Source organism: Embiotoca jacksoni, unplaced genomic scaffold (assembly GCF_022577435.1).
Source record: "Embiotoca jacksoni isolate LCO1_2020_lvr unplaced genomic scaffold, fEmbJac1.0.p SCAF_49, whole genome shotgun sequence".
In the NCBI taxonomy this organism is placed as follows: Eukaryota; Metazoa; Chordata; class Actinopteri; family Embiotocidae; genus Embiotoca; species Embiotoca jacksoni.
The window spans coordinates 1,623,956-1,638,209 of NW_027185402.1; the positions used below are offsets into that span (position 1 = coordinate 1,623,956).

General features: G+C 41.4%; 1 protein-coding gene across 39 annotated transcripts in view; it reads right to left on the minus strand.

Annotated features, from left to right (window-relative positions):
* Positions 1 to 14,254, minus strand: part of LOC138210910 (receptor-type tyrosine-protein phosphatase delta-like) — a 348,424-nt gene that overhangs the window by 55,365 nt on the left and 278,805 nt on the right. For all 39 annotated transcript variants that reach the window (XM_069170312.1, XM_069170313.1, XM_069170306.1 and 36 more), the window contains one exon: positions 12,196 to 12,337. In XM_069170312.1, coding sequence (XP_069026413.1) covers positions 12,196 to 12,337 — 142 coding nt within the window. The remainder of the gene's footprint in view (positions 1 to 12,195; positions 12,338 to 14,254) is intronic.

A 14,254-nucleotide genomic window follows, 5' to 3' on the forward strand; every position in this document is an offset into this window, starting at 1 on the left:
CCCTACCACACCGTAGCATATAATTTGAAGTTGAGGGATTCTGATTAAAGCTCTTTCCACGCTGAAAAATAAAAAAATAAAAAAAAAAATAGAAGGAAGATCAGGGAATTTAGCAGCGTTAGGGCCTGATTCACTAAGATCTCAAATAAAGGGTACTAAATTGCGTGTTCCTTCCAAAAGTTGGCAAAGTTTTTTTTTTGCACCCGTTTTGCAAGTGATTTACTGAGAGTAATTGCGTCATTGAAATCAGGTGCAAATCGCTGTGTTTAAATGAGGGCTTTGCTTGTGTTAAAGTGATTCCAGCAATGGAAAACTCACGACCGCAAAAGGAAAAGGAAATATGATCCCATTGAAATTAAGAAATATAAATATAACAATAACAAAACGCTATGTCGGAGATTATCAGCAAGAAAGTCAATACTGTAGGAAAAACAAAAAGGTGATAAAAAAAAGCCTTAATAATACAACGTCTGTAATAAAAGAGGAGGGGCGGTGGATGAGATCCTCTAAATTCTCCTTTCAGGATTAGTAAATATTATTACAGGTGCTAAATTGTTCTATTTGCATTTCCCCTCCCAGTATTTTGCACCTTCAAACCGAAACCATTAGCTTGCCTAGACTAAAGTAGGACAGTGTTTTATAAACTAGTTAGATGTTATCGATAAGGAATACCAATCCATGCACACAATTTGAATGTATTTACATAATGAGAATTTGAGACTATATTTCAGTCGGAGTCCATCTTTGTGGAAGGATAGCGCCGAGTTTCCTCACGAACATTTGGCGCCTATGGCAAAAAAAATTAGGTTGTTGATTTAGAGCACATTAACACGGAAACAACATCCAGTATAATTTGTTTACAGTTCTCTAAAAATTTGTGGCAAGCCTAGTTAATAGATCCGTTCAGAGACGACCTGAATGCTCTTCAACAAAATGTTCTGTTCGGCTCCTGTTCCACTGACATATTCAATTATTTTTTTTCCTTTGGCATGGGAGAGAGAACTGTTAATTATGCTTTTGTTTTCACACAAACAAAATTACTCAACCAAACCTAAGAGCTCTTGATTAACAAAGGAAGGCAGCAATTCCATTTTGTGCCAATTCTATGACGGCATCTGTTCTATTTTCCTCTTTCCCCTCGCTAATGCTTCACCACTTTCACCCACACCACCGCTGATTTCTTTGCTCTATTTTCAAGGTACACTTTATGCTGTGGTTAAAAGGTGTACTTTTACGATCTGGCACCCAATGACTGACAGCTTCTAAATTTCAGCCCACCTTTATCAGTTACAATCGCAAACTTGGAGTTTCCTTACTGAACACTCCATCTATCATTCTGCCCAAATATTTTTGCAGGAAACACTTCCCCACATAAATCTTTGATCATGGGACCATGAGGACATTTTAATATTTTGTCTTGCTTGTGTCCAACTTTTATGGAAAAACTGACATTTGATGTTTACTTTATTTGGTCTTGAAGGCCTTTTAAATATAGTCTCTTATCTTAGTTTATTTCAACTTTATTCTAGTACTCCAAACAGGAAATATGTACACCTGGATCTGGAATAGATGCAACAGTTTTTGTATAATTCTCCCCCACACATGCCCGGGCAATGTCGTCATCTTACAGATGTCCTTGCGCTGCGTGCTTGGAATAGTTGAGTTGCAAGTAAAAGTGATAACCCTTGACGTAAGGCATACAGTAGCATTCATGAGTGGCACGTTTAGCCATTAATTTAGAGGGCAACAAGTCAGACAAACATCCAGCGTAGAAACACTCGTGTATCACTGCTGAGCAAAATAAAGAAATGATGAATTGAGATGTCTAAATTTTCCCTAAATGCCCTCAGAGAATCTAAAGCCTGTATTTATCTCGTTGATACATCCCAGTGCTGTTTGGCACATATGTTGTCCGGTCTAAATAAGATTAGGTTTTCCCTGAGAGCTTCCTTTGAGCCAGATCTCCCAAATAAGCCTCCAGGCACCTGCATTGGGCAGATATTGCTTAAGTAATCCAATAATGGAAAACAAAATGCTCAGCACTTCCATCAAGTAAAGCAGACGCTGGTGTGTGGTGGTGGATATTTTTTTTTAATTCACCTTTCTGTGATGCTCTTTTAATGGATCCAAGCTATTGAACTCTGAGTCAACCTCAAAATTGTTTTAAAACATGGCGTGTATCTGGACTGATGTGGTCTTTATGGTTGCACTGACTGGAAAAGACTCCTGCCGAACTCAAATGTGAGAGCACATCCCGATTATATGTCTGGTGCCACGGTCTCTTTATGTTCCAGAGCCTTAGATGAACTGATTTCAGAAAATGTTAAGTGGCAAGGCATGACTGCTCTCCAGTTTAGGTTTACAAATGCATCTGTGCAGGACTCGCAGGTCAGAACTAATCCTCTTGTATCTCGCACAGTGCTGGAAAGTTCATGTTTGCTATTAAATCCCATGATCCATCCATGGAGTGGGTAGTTTTGTATGTAAAAGGTGTACTTCTACGATCTAGCACCTAATGACTGACCGTTTACCGTGTATGTGTCTGTAGGAGCACTGTAGCTGTCGCAGTTGGACATTTACACACTGTCTGGTAAATGTGAGGTTTTAGGTGAAAAAAAAAACAAAAAAAAAACTCGCGTCCTCACAAGGGCTTTCAGAAAAGCTGTACATCAGAACATACTTTTGCAAATGTGCCCTTGTGTACAGTATTTTGTGCAGTGAAAAAAAATAGATCTTTCAGTGCAACAGAAATTTGCAGTAAAAGTTTAGCTAGGCTGAGGAAAATAAACTTCACTTTAGCCTATTAGTTGATTCTACAGGTACAGAGCACACTAATGAATATTACTGTGAATGTGCCACAGTTGGCTCAAACAGCTAATTTCAATTTAGTGTAATAGCGTTTTAAGAGGAACATTCCCACTCTGGCACAAAGTGGCATTAACTCTCACAAGCTCTGTACTTCTAAAAGGTAGTTCAGTAATTTGCTGAACAAATACAGTCTCTTTGAGGAAACTGCTAAGGCCCGAGGGCAGACAACGAGGGACCATCGACTATCCACTAAAATTTTATTTTACCGATGTTGCCCAAAGGATTGAAGAAGGAATGGCTTGTGAAATACTCTCCGGTGTCTTCTTTAAAACTCCCGTGATGATGAATGTTTCAACGAAATATCGGAGGGGGAAGGTGAAGGCGCAGAAAGCCCTCCTAACCCGAGGTTCATGGCAGTCTGTCTCGGTGAAAAATAGCATCCTCTCCCCCTTTGCCCCGCACTGATTGTTTCTTCCATAAATCCACTTTGAGATTGTATAATTAATTGAATGCTGCTTATTTGTCATTAAAAATCCTAACCTAATGCCTGAGATTATGAGGAAACCATTGTAAATTCCATCTATTAATCATCGGGCCCCTTTTTTTTTCCTCAGAAAAACCTTCACAGATGAACAATCTGAGCCGTTCCTCCCTCTGAATGACTTTGGAGAACTAGTTGTAAAACTCTGAATTCAACATCCTCTCGCCAAAGTAAAACACGCAAGAAAACGCCAGGATTTTCTTAATAAACACTTCAAATCCGTTCTCGTGTACAGTTAAGCAAGTACATTTATTTTGTGGAAAACATAATACTTTTTATTCTATAGGGGGGGGGGAGTAACTTTTCACCATTGATGTCCCACCATACCAGAGAATTATGATGTGTAGTTTTCATGTACCATTACAAAGAGTGTTGACATTGTTGGGATGGTTTAGAATTTGGTTCCCACTACTCCCTTAAAGACAACATTGGAAAGTCTTAAACTGACGTGAGCTCTCGTGAGCCGTTTTGGGATTTTAGTTGGAATTTGATAGAAAGTCACGGGGAAACAGATTTTCAAAAAAAAAAAAAAAGCTTTAAAATGACTCAGCTGAGTGGTCCTCCAAGCCTGCCATCCCCCATAGACATTTTTTCTTTTAATTTTGTTTATGGCCGTTGCTGCTGGGGCAGATTGGATCAGCCAAGCAGAGGGCATGCAACAGAGATGTACGCCACTTCTGGCAAGGCGCCCCAACCATTCGTAGGCCCCACGTCATTCATAAACATGACGGATTAGCTGTGGTATTCCTCCATTTACAACATAAGCGAAGGGAATGGAAGGAAGAGAATGAAAGCAGAGAGGGAGTGTTAGTGTCGGATGCCCCTCGGGGGTAGTGCTAAAATGGATGGGTAAAGAGGGAGATGAAAAGAAGAGATGAAGCAGGAAGGGCGGAGAGGGGGCCTTTCTCTGTAGGCCTGGCTGGGCAAGCAGCAAGGCAGGCAGGAAGCCAGGCACAAAGCTCCATTTACGCTCAAATGCCCCCCCACCCCACACACACACACACTTCTTGCTTTACAGACTCCACGCCGACTCCGCCAGATGTACTGTTCTGAGTAAAGATCACCTGGGGGGGACGGTAGAGAGGGAGACTTCAAGACCTGCTCTACCTGCAATCACGTCTTTCTTCCACTCCGCCGTTGTCTTTTGTGTTCGCCTTACTTTTACTGACTTCATCCGACTCGTTTCACTGCAGCTGAGACTTTAAAGTTGCTTTATGTTAACGACTCCCTCGATCCGTCTTTGTCTGTCTCCTGCCTTCTCTCCCTTCTGTCCTTCTCCCGCCCTCCTCAGGATTTCACTTTGCATATTCCATTTGCTGGTTGTTACCTTGAGCAATGATTCCATTTACTTCAGAAAACAGTACCCCATTTATTCAGTCGGGGGAAGAAAAAAAAACAAAAAAACTTTTGCTCTTGTCATCTTATCTGCCATCAGCATTTTTTTTCCAGTTGTTATTAGTAATATTCATCAGAGAAAGGAGAAAACTATTTGACAATGCTTTCAGCTATTTGCCAAACACAAAGCTGAAATTTATGTCACACGAAGCACCTTAAGAAGCCTCTCTTTTTTCTTTTTTAGCTTTTTTCCTAACAGTCCATCAACCCTCATTTGATCCTCTTGAGTGCATTAAGCATTCACAAATAAAGAGGACGAGGAAAGGAATGTATTAACGAGCGCACACTACCTTCCCTTTAGGGAGGCCTCCGTTCTCGCCAACGCTCCCGTTACTTTGAAGCATATACCGCCAGACATCTGTTCTGTTTTTATGTTTCAGGCTTGTTCATTGTATATTTACCCTCTTATGGCCCACTCGGGATGACTTTATGTTTGGTATTTCAAAGTTTAATAAAGTATGTGTACGTGTCGACATTTACCATGAAGTCAAATTAAACTGTTTAGGTTGATTCATTTTGCTTTGTCTGTGTAGGGGCGCCTAAGAAAGGCCAAGGCCAGAAGCTGGACCCGGCGGGAGGTCAAGAGAGAATCAGCGACTGGGTGAGTCGTCCGACCGGGCAGGAAAACAGACAGAAGGCAGAACTGTGAGACGCTGAGTTGCTTCATTTACCTTCATGTACCTTCATGTACCTTCATGTACTGTACATTCAGAAGCAGGCGGGTTAGTTTGATCCAACAGGCGTTTCTAATGTCTTGGCATGGATTGTCACGAGGCATATCATCTGCGTGGTTACAGAAGTCTGTGTATTCTTTCAGACCTTTTTAAAGGGTACAAACTCGTGCGTGGCGGTGTTCATACGTTTCTGTTGAGGTGTGTATTGCTTCACCGGCGAAGTGGTATCCCGTCAGCTGTCAGAATGCCTCCACGAAATCCTCTGAACTTTAATCACTTTTAGCAATTTTGTGCATGACAGTGCCAGATATGTTTATGGGTCATGGCTTGGGATTCTTTCGTTTGAACATGGTATCATCAGACTCTGCCGGATACTCGGGGAGACGTGCGGTATGAATGTCTGAGGAAACTGACTTCATACAAGTTCACTTCCTCCTGAGAAAGGAAAAAAAAAACCTTGTACCAGCCATTTCAATAATTTATATAGCTAAAAGCTTGCTACAGGAGAGGGGAGTATTGAGATTATCCATGCTTGCTAACATCCTGCAGAGGGGACCTCTTGGCTCTCAGAGCCCTAATGGAAAACGGGGTTATATCAGGCTTTTCAAATTTAGCAGTAAGGCATTCTCCCCTAAATGTGACTGTGGGAGACGTTGGGTGTCACAGCAGACAGCTATAGAAATTGCTATATTGCCACGTTTTGAGATTTGACTTAAAAAGCTGATGAAACGTGCAGTTCAGGTTTTGTCCCCCTTTGCTCTGACTTAGTCACTGCACTTATCTTTGTTGTACTGAATTTTGTAATTTTGTAAAGACAACTAATAACACCCAAAAATCACTTTTTCCACATCCGAAGTTGTTTCGTTGTAATTAGCAAGCGGCCGTTCTCCTCTTGAGAGGATTCTCGAGATCATTAGATCCATGAAGAACGACCCTGCAGCATCCGCCTCAGCTCGTAGAAAATCACTTTTGATTGCGGCTGAGATCAAAGCTGCTAACATTAGCACCCCTTGGCTACCTGGCTCAGACACTCCTCATTGTATGACCCTGTATTTCCTCGAGTCGATGGAATATCCCTTTGTGAAAATGCGCTGTGTTCTGTCATGCAGTGCGTTGTTACCAGCCGAACCCTCCCCTGTAGGAAGGTGGCCACTGGGTGACTTGTGTGTTGGATGTAGTCCGGTGCACTCTGTTTGGGGAAGTGATTTTTCTTTCCGACGTGTGCCTGATAGTACCAGAAGCAGTCGCAGCCACTGTGAAGTGCATGCGGAGGAGTCATTCCTATGTTCCCCAGATTTGTATGGCATTTAACGGAAACATGGCAAAGGGTCCTATGTTCAGCAGCTCTACCGAGCACATTATGGAAACCAGAAAAAGATGTTCCCAGCTCTATATTCGCTTAATAGGACATAGGTGAGGGGGAAAAAGTAATAAATTGCAATATTTGCAATATGTTACCGCAATGCTCAGCATATCCCAAAATGTGTTAAATCACAATGATATCATATTGTGACTCAAGTGTTGGGATAGTGTTGTATCTCGGGGCCTCTAGTAATTTCTACCACCAGATAACAGTATCCTGTTACATCCACAAAGGCAGATAGTAAATTATCTAGCTAAAATTAAATAGATGTCGCTAAAAAAAGAAATCCTGATTGAATATTTGTTCATGATATAACTTTCAGAGGACGTAGCATATGTTATCACGCTGACATGCAGAAATAGGATGGTGTACCTGGTAAACATGATAGCTGCATGGTGTGGAGAGGCTTGGCGTTGTCATTGTGACAGTGTCAACATGCTGACATCAGCAGTATACCAAATGTGGAAAGCACAGACTGCTTGTGCAGAGTCTTTGTCTTCTTTACTTTTACATAACACATAATGTATCTTATAAGAATTTACTAAATTATATTTACTATATTTACACCTGGAAGTCTTGTATGTGCTCAGATCAAAGATCTCAGAAAGAAACATTTTCAAGTGTTAACCTCATTCTGTCATCACACCTTAGATGTACTTTGATAAGAAACATATACATAAACGTACTGCCTTATTATACTGCCGGTACTGTGAGGTCACTGCGGAGGACAGTGGCTTCTATAGCAAGCAACTAGAAAAAGAAAATACAGCACATTCCTAATTTGTCTGAATCAATAATTATTAATTTAGTAGGCTGTGTTTACTTTTATTAAAACAAATTCTGGGCCTCAACATGTGCAGAGTTATTTATCATGGTCAGAGTGCAGTCCAAGTCTTTTTGAGGCCCCAGCAGATGTTTTCTCACACACTATGCAGAGCGTAAAGTCTCACATCCATCTTGTCAGCAGCAGCTTTGTTTTAAATCATCCTGCATACTATAGATACTGATTGGCTCTCATGATTAACCACACAGTACATTATATATATATATATATGGAGCACATATATATAAAAAATTATATACTATATATATATATAATATATAATTTTTTTTCTGAGAAGAGATCAATTTCTGTGAGGACAGTCAACTCCATCTTTTTAATTACGATAATGAATAACTTGTCATTATGTGCTCCATTTTTGTGACGTACGAGCGAGTAAAGTTGGGAATCGAGAGCAGATTAGCATCAAGGCAGTGCTGGCCAAATCCCAAGCAATAACTCTGCCTGCAGATATTTTATGAAACATCTAATGGACATGATGATAACTGATTCTCTGTGAAGGTGGCTGCACTCAGTCACTGCTTGTCCCGGCATGCTGAGGTAAGAGACAGAAAGGCGGTTTGAGAGAAGAAAGTATGCTGCACATACTTAAATGACGACTTAAAACACCGGTGTCCTCCGAAACAGCAGTGCAAAATAACAGGAAATTTGTATTAATTGTGTAAAACCTTGTATCCCAAGAAGTTAGTTTTATATTTAAAACCCCTCTTGGTGAGTCAGCATGTTTCCCCAGCAGCGTTCTTTGGAGGAAAAATGCAGCTTATTTTTTTTCTAACAAAATTGAGTGTTCCATGTGGCGGCTCAGGCCTCGCCATCTATACAGCTCCCGCCAGTAAACCAGAGAATTGTACGGAAGCTCCTGGCCCCATCCTCTCCTTTTTTGCAAACCACTGATCACAAACACAGTAATTTTACAATGGTCACTTGCTTCCCCTCCGACTGCAACACTTGGTCAGACAGGCCAGGACAGCTGACACAGCATTTATCTTCCAAAGCAATTTGAAAATGCGGACCGTTTTTTGTTCATCTTGCACTCTGCACTTGTTAGAAGTGGTGCAAGAGCACACAGATGAAAGATGATGAGAATTGAATTAAGGGACATTTTAATCATTATTATTAGTTAACCCTCAATGTTTTTGTGTTTGTTCTTTTTGCCCCAGTCGGCAGGTCCACGCAGTTAATGTTGACCCGCATCTTAATGTATATCATTTAACTCGATTTGGATTATAAATTAAGCAGCTGGTGCCTTTTATTAGACGTGGAAACCATTTTTCGCGCAACGATGACAAAGAGCCTGAGTGTATACATCGTCTATGAATAATCACTGATCGTGTTGCAGTCCTTTTATTGTATGTGGAAAGATGTGTCTCAGCAACACAGCTTTGACCGTGACGTTGCACCATTCCATACAAATGGAAATGATGCATTCTGTTTTTCCGTCACACGAGAGCGGCTTCCCATTTTCCGCTCCCACTGTCAAGTTGTGCACAGCTGCATAAGTTTACTCGCTTGTGTGTGGGGCACAGGAAATGGCTGTTGACAGAATAATGGGAGTATCAGGATGCAATATAAATCCTTAATCATGCCTGAATCATGAACTGCAGCACTTAAATGCACACGTCATTCTGCTGGAAGGCAGTCGAGACCCCAAAAGGTGTTCTGGCCACATTTTAAGGTTCCTTTGTTCACTCATGGTTAAGAGGTTATCTAACCGTGCGAACATTGATTGTGAGAGGCTCACCATGAGGACACATGTGTATGCAAATATCTTGCAGAGCCGTAGTCATAAATTAGATCAAATACCACTTTACTGAAATCATATTCCGTCCGTGACACCCAAAGTGTGCTTTTTCTTCATTTTTCAAGGCCTTCTTGTCATTCTCAATTCTCAAGCAAATCAAGACGTCTTTAATTCAAAGACACGAATCACGTACAAGTCAGATCATCGCTCACTGATAATCAAAACGGAGGGTGCAAAAAGTGCAACAACAAAGCCCGTAACTCATGGCGTAGCCTGGCAGATTTGACTCGGAACATCATTACATTTCTGGGTTCGCCTTTCATGCAAATCGCTTCTCCAAGCCTGGAAGTTCATTACTAATGCCGATTCCCATCAAGTTGGAGGCCCATCCGAATACTAATACCCCGTGGTACTTTGGATTTGTCACCTCAAGGCCCCTCTCCTCATAACATGGCAATTACAACAATGTGCTTTTCCTTCATGGAATTAGGCATCACCCCCTGTGGCGAGCTTCCCACAACAGATGCTTTGCAGTCGTTTCCACAGACCATTGGAGCCCAAATGAACTAAGCGAACAGTCACTTTCTATGTATTAGGCCTGGTGTAATAGCACTTATCTTTATTTGCTTATTTATTTATCGCTCCAATCCTGCATTTTTGTGCAAGTTTAGTATTTCTCCACTGAAATGGCCAAAGGAGGGGAGGAACACTTTTTGTTTTTTTGTCATAGTAACAGACTAGATTTAAAAATGTGTGGTTGTATTTTTCAAACTGCCATTTATGTCATGTGGAATGATGAGGTACAAACCAGCAGTGTCCTATTTCTTTTTACAGTACAAAGTATTTTTGGGACGAGGAGGCTTTTAGCTCTCTTAAATAATATATAATGCATCAATGACGTAACCTTGTGTTGTCTCTTGTTGGTCGTACAGTTCTGTGCCCTTACAAGGCTGTGTGTCAGCTTCCCGTCAGCTTCCTGAGAGTCGCAGTCATCCTTGTGTTGGAATTGTGTTTTAATATTGTCTACAGCTTGAATTATAAGAGAAAGGAGACTTACGGTTTGTTATCATAATAATCCTCATTGTTCTGACTTCATTTTCATTGCGCTTCCTTTCCTTCGTGAAGCTGTGACCTCTGTTATGACTTCTTATAAGGATTATGCAGTTATATTATATATTGCTAGATTTTTAAAGGGACTGCTACCAGTGTGCGTAACGGTATGTAAAACCAGACCTCGCAAATGTAAATGCTCAAACCAGGTGTTGATTGAATACCTGTTGTTTCAGAACTCAAATTTGACAGATTATATAAAATTGTACAAATTTACATTACGAATACTTTGTATCCACAGGTGGCAATGTGGGGGAGCACAACTTTATATTTGCGCCAAAGCAGAGGGAGAAGGAGCTTGCTCCTGTTTTTCCATTTTTTTTTTTTTTTTTTTAACGTGATAGGCCTCTACTCACCTTCAATACATTGATGGAAAAGGAGAGTGAGCAGAAGAGCAAAATGGAAATAGTAATAAACATGCTAATGCTAGGCTGGCAAGCCGGGAAGAGCAGCTTCTACCCGTCCCTGAGCCTATCTGTTGGTGTGTGTGTGTGTGTGTGTGTGTGAGAAAGAGACAGAGCGAGAGTGAAAGGGGAGAGGAAACGTGCACAATATTGCATGTGAGTGAGAGCGCACACACACATACGTACATACACATACTGCACTCCAGAGTAAACAAGAGAGAGCTGCATGTGAACGTGCCACCTTTCTCTTTCAATCGGCCTCTGGAGACAGTGCGAAGGGCCTTTTGTTGGCTCACTGGTGAGATAAGAAGTGGGGGGGTGGTGGGAGTGGGGGAGAGGGAGCTTCAGAGACTCGCAGAGCCAGCTTTTTTTTTTTCTATAGGATGGAAGCACCCCTCTCAATAGGAACTCATTTGCCATGTTGTGTAATTGTGGCACATAATGGAGCACACCTCATTCAAGCCGCCCAAGGCTTTTTTTTTTTTTCTAAAGCCATTTTCTCCATTCACCGCCAAACAAGTCGTGTTTTAGAGAGATATTACGCAGCCTTTTGAGCTCAGGGCCACCACACATTTGCCTTTGAATGGAATGTTATGTGTAAGATAAAAAGATAAAAAAAAAGTTTGCTCAGTGCTTATTATAAAAGATCCTCTGTCATCCAGCATGATATTTGTCATCTGACTTTTATTCTTACTGCTCTCTGGAAGTAAACAAAGTGGCTGACCTTTCCCACCTGGGTTGTTACACATGTTACAGCAGTGCTGCGTATTAACAACCGCTGGTCACCGGAAGACGCTGACTTTGAGTCAACCTGCCACGAGAATAATTCCATAAACAATATATGCTTGTTAATCCAATGAGAATACGCTGCTTTATTTTCTGCACGGTCAAATGAATATCAAAGCTGAAGTGCAGAGATGAAAAATTAGTGATTTGACAATTATTGCTGAGCTTTTCCATTAAACCACCGCAGGCTAGGAATAGATGGCTATTTGCATAATTTAACTGGCATCTTAATTATTGTGTCAGAAATCTGTATGCAAATGACTTAAGTCAGTTAGAGACGGAAACTTACTTGGCTAAATGGCTAATGGACTAAATCTTATCAAGTTAGAATACACAACGTGAGTGCAACCAGAGTCTCATATTGCATTTGACTGTGTAGAACGAGGGTGAGAAACAAAGAAAAGAGGACACGACAGACAGAAAACAGTAAAATGCAAGCTTACCTGTGTTAGTTGGTAGAAAAGGGCGAGTTAGTGGTGCGGGTGTGTGTATATATTTTTTTTTCTTTTGGGGATTGTTAAGAAGGACCTACCACGTAAAACAGTGAGTCTGGTGGTAGCGCTCGTCTCTCCAACACTGTTGGAGGCGACGCATTCATATATGGCTTCATCTCTGGGCGTGCGCAATGGCTGAATTCTTAGCACTGAACCAGAGCCGTCATCGAACTCAATCACCTGCAGGTGCGAGAGACAGGATATGTTAAAGGAGATTTTTTGGTTCACAATGGGTGCGGGACCTTTTGCTGAAACCAAACAAACAAACAAACCAACAAACAAAAAAAAACAAGACTGTCGAGGACATTTGTCTAAACAACATTGATGAGGACTGACACAATGTGCTTTCGATGACAGAAACTAAAGCTGCTGCCTCCCTTACATTGAACTCTATTGACTTTGTGTTCATTTGTGAATATTGTTGTTACTGTGCATACTGTTCATGTACAAACACTAACTTCAGGATCTGTATTGGATGGCTTATAGACAATATGTAGGTACTGTCAGTATTTGATTTCCAGAAACATAGCTGATTGGTTGTTGTTATGTAGTGTCTTATGTTCAGACGTGCTGTCTTCTGGTAAATGAACTATACCTAAAGTACAATCTAACTCGATGCATTGGCTTGTAAAATATTTGATGTGGCTGACTAACTTTAAGAATGGGGAGGTTATTTTGGTCTGACAATTTTTCGCTTGGATATCGGGGTTGTGGAGTAAATTTTCTGAATGTGTCCCACTCTTAAAGTTAACACTCTATTATCACACGGAGTTGTGTCGATGGGACAGAAACAAGCACGAACAGTTAAAGGTGGCTTGATAAACGGTTACAAACAGTTGTACCATGAGGTGAGATAGTGGTACAAAAGACAGGACCGACTGTTTTGGACGAACGACACATAAAAATGCTCACAAACGGGTGTTTATTGTAGCTTATTCAGCTATTTTTTTGCATGCTACGTGTTGTATACTCACTGATTTTAGAAAGCCCTGTGTCATAACTCAATGTCTTTTAAGCATAGAGGTAGATTTGAATAAAGATAGGCCTGAGACCCCTTCTCCATACATACGCGCGCACACACACACACACACACGCGTACGCAAACACTCGCACACACAAACACACCGAGGCCTACCAACAGTTTCAAAGTTCACAATATATCCGAGCATGTGTTGGTTAAAAATCACTTTAACATTTCATCGGCCAAGCTGCAGCGGTGTCGGCATTCAAGCTGTCAGCGGGTGATGGTAAAAACAGCTTCCTTTCTTAGTCAAACCCGAAGAGCAAATTAGAAAGGAAGTTGTAAGACGTCTAAGAGGAAATGGGTTTTTGTTAGAAGATGAGGCGGCAGTGCGTGATTGAATGAGTGCCGAATGGCGGCAGCCACCAAGCCCTGTGAGGCAATGAAGGGATGGAAGCGGGTGTGTTAGCATTCAGCACAACGTGCGATGCAAACGCGATGAACTCTGATAAGATTAGATTTCTGTGGGCGTGAGACGCAGAGACGAGGTGGGAAGAGGGTTCGGAGCTCCGTTAAGCCGTCGCTGCTGTGTAGTAGCAAGCAAATATGACATCTCGAGCAGCGAGGTGAAAAAAAAAAAAGCGACATCATGATAGTCCCTTGGACTGACACAAAATTTAATAGAAATCTTATCAGCGTTCTATGATGATGTGTTATTTCTCATGGGTTTTGAGCCCAAGTGCAGATTAAAGCTGACCAGGAATCAAAGCTTCAGCCAAAATAAGGAGAGTTGGACATGCATTGGCTAAAGATGCCACAAAGCAAAAGGATATAGGGAAGTGAAAGCGCTACTTTCCCTTTCACTTTGCATGAAGCTGGCAAATGTGGCGTAATGCTAATGTAGGTATCTGGGTCACACCACAAGTTGTTGTTTTTTCATCCATCCAATTGCTCTTTCCTTGTCTTTTATTTGATTCCAAATTTGTCCCCAGATATTATTTTGTGTACTTGCTCATTAGAACTCATGCATGTTTAAAAGCCTGGCCAGCATGATTATTAGGATCTGCTAATGCGTGGTGGCAAGTCAGGGCGAAAAGCAAGCGAGCGGGGCTTGGCGCGATGGATTATGTGCGAGC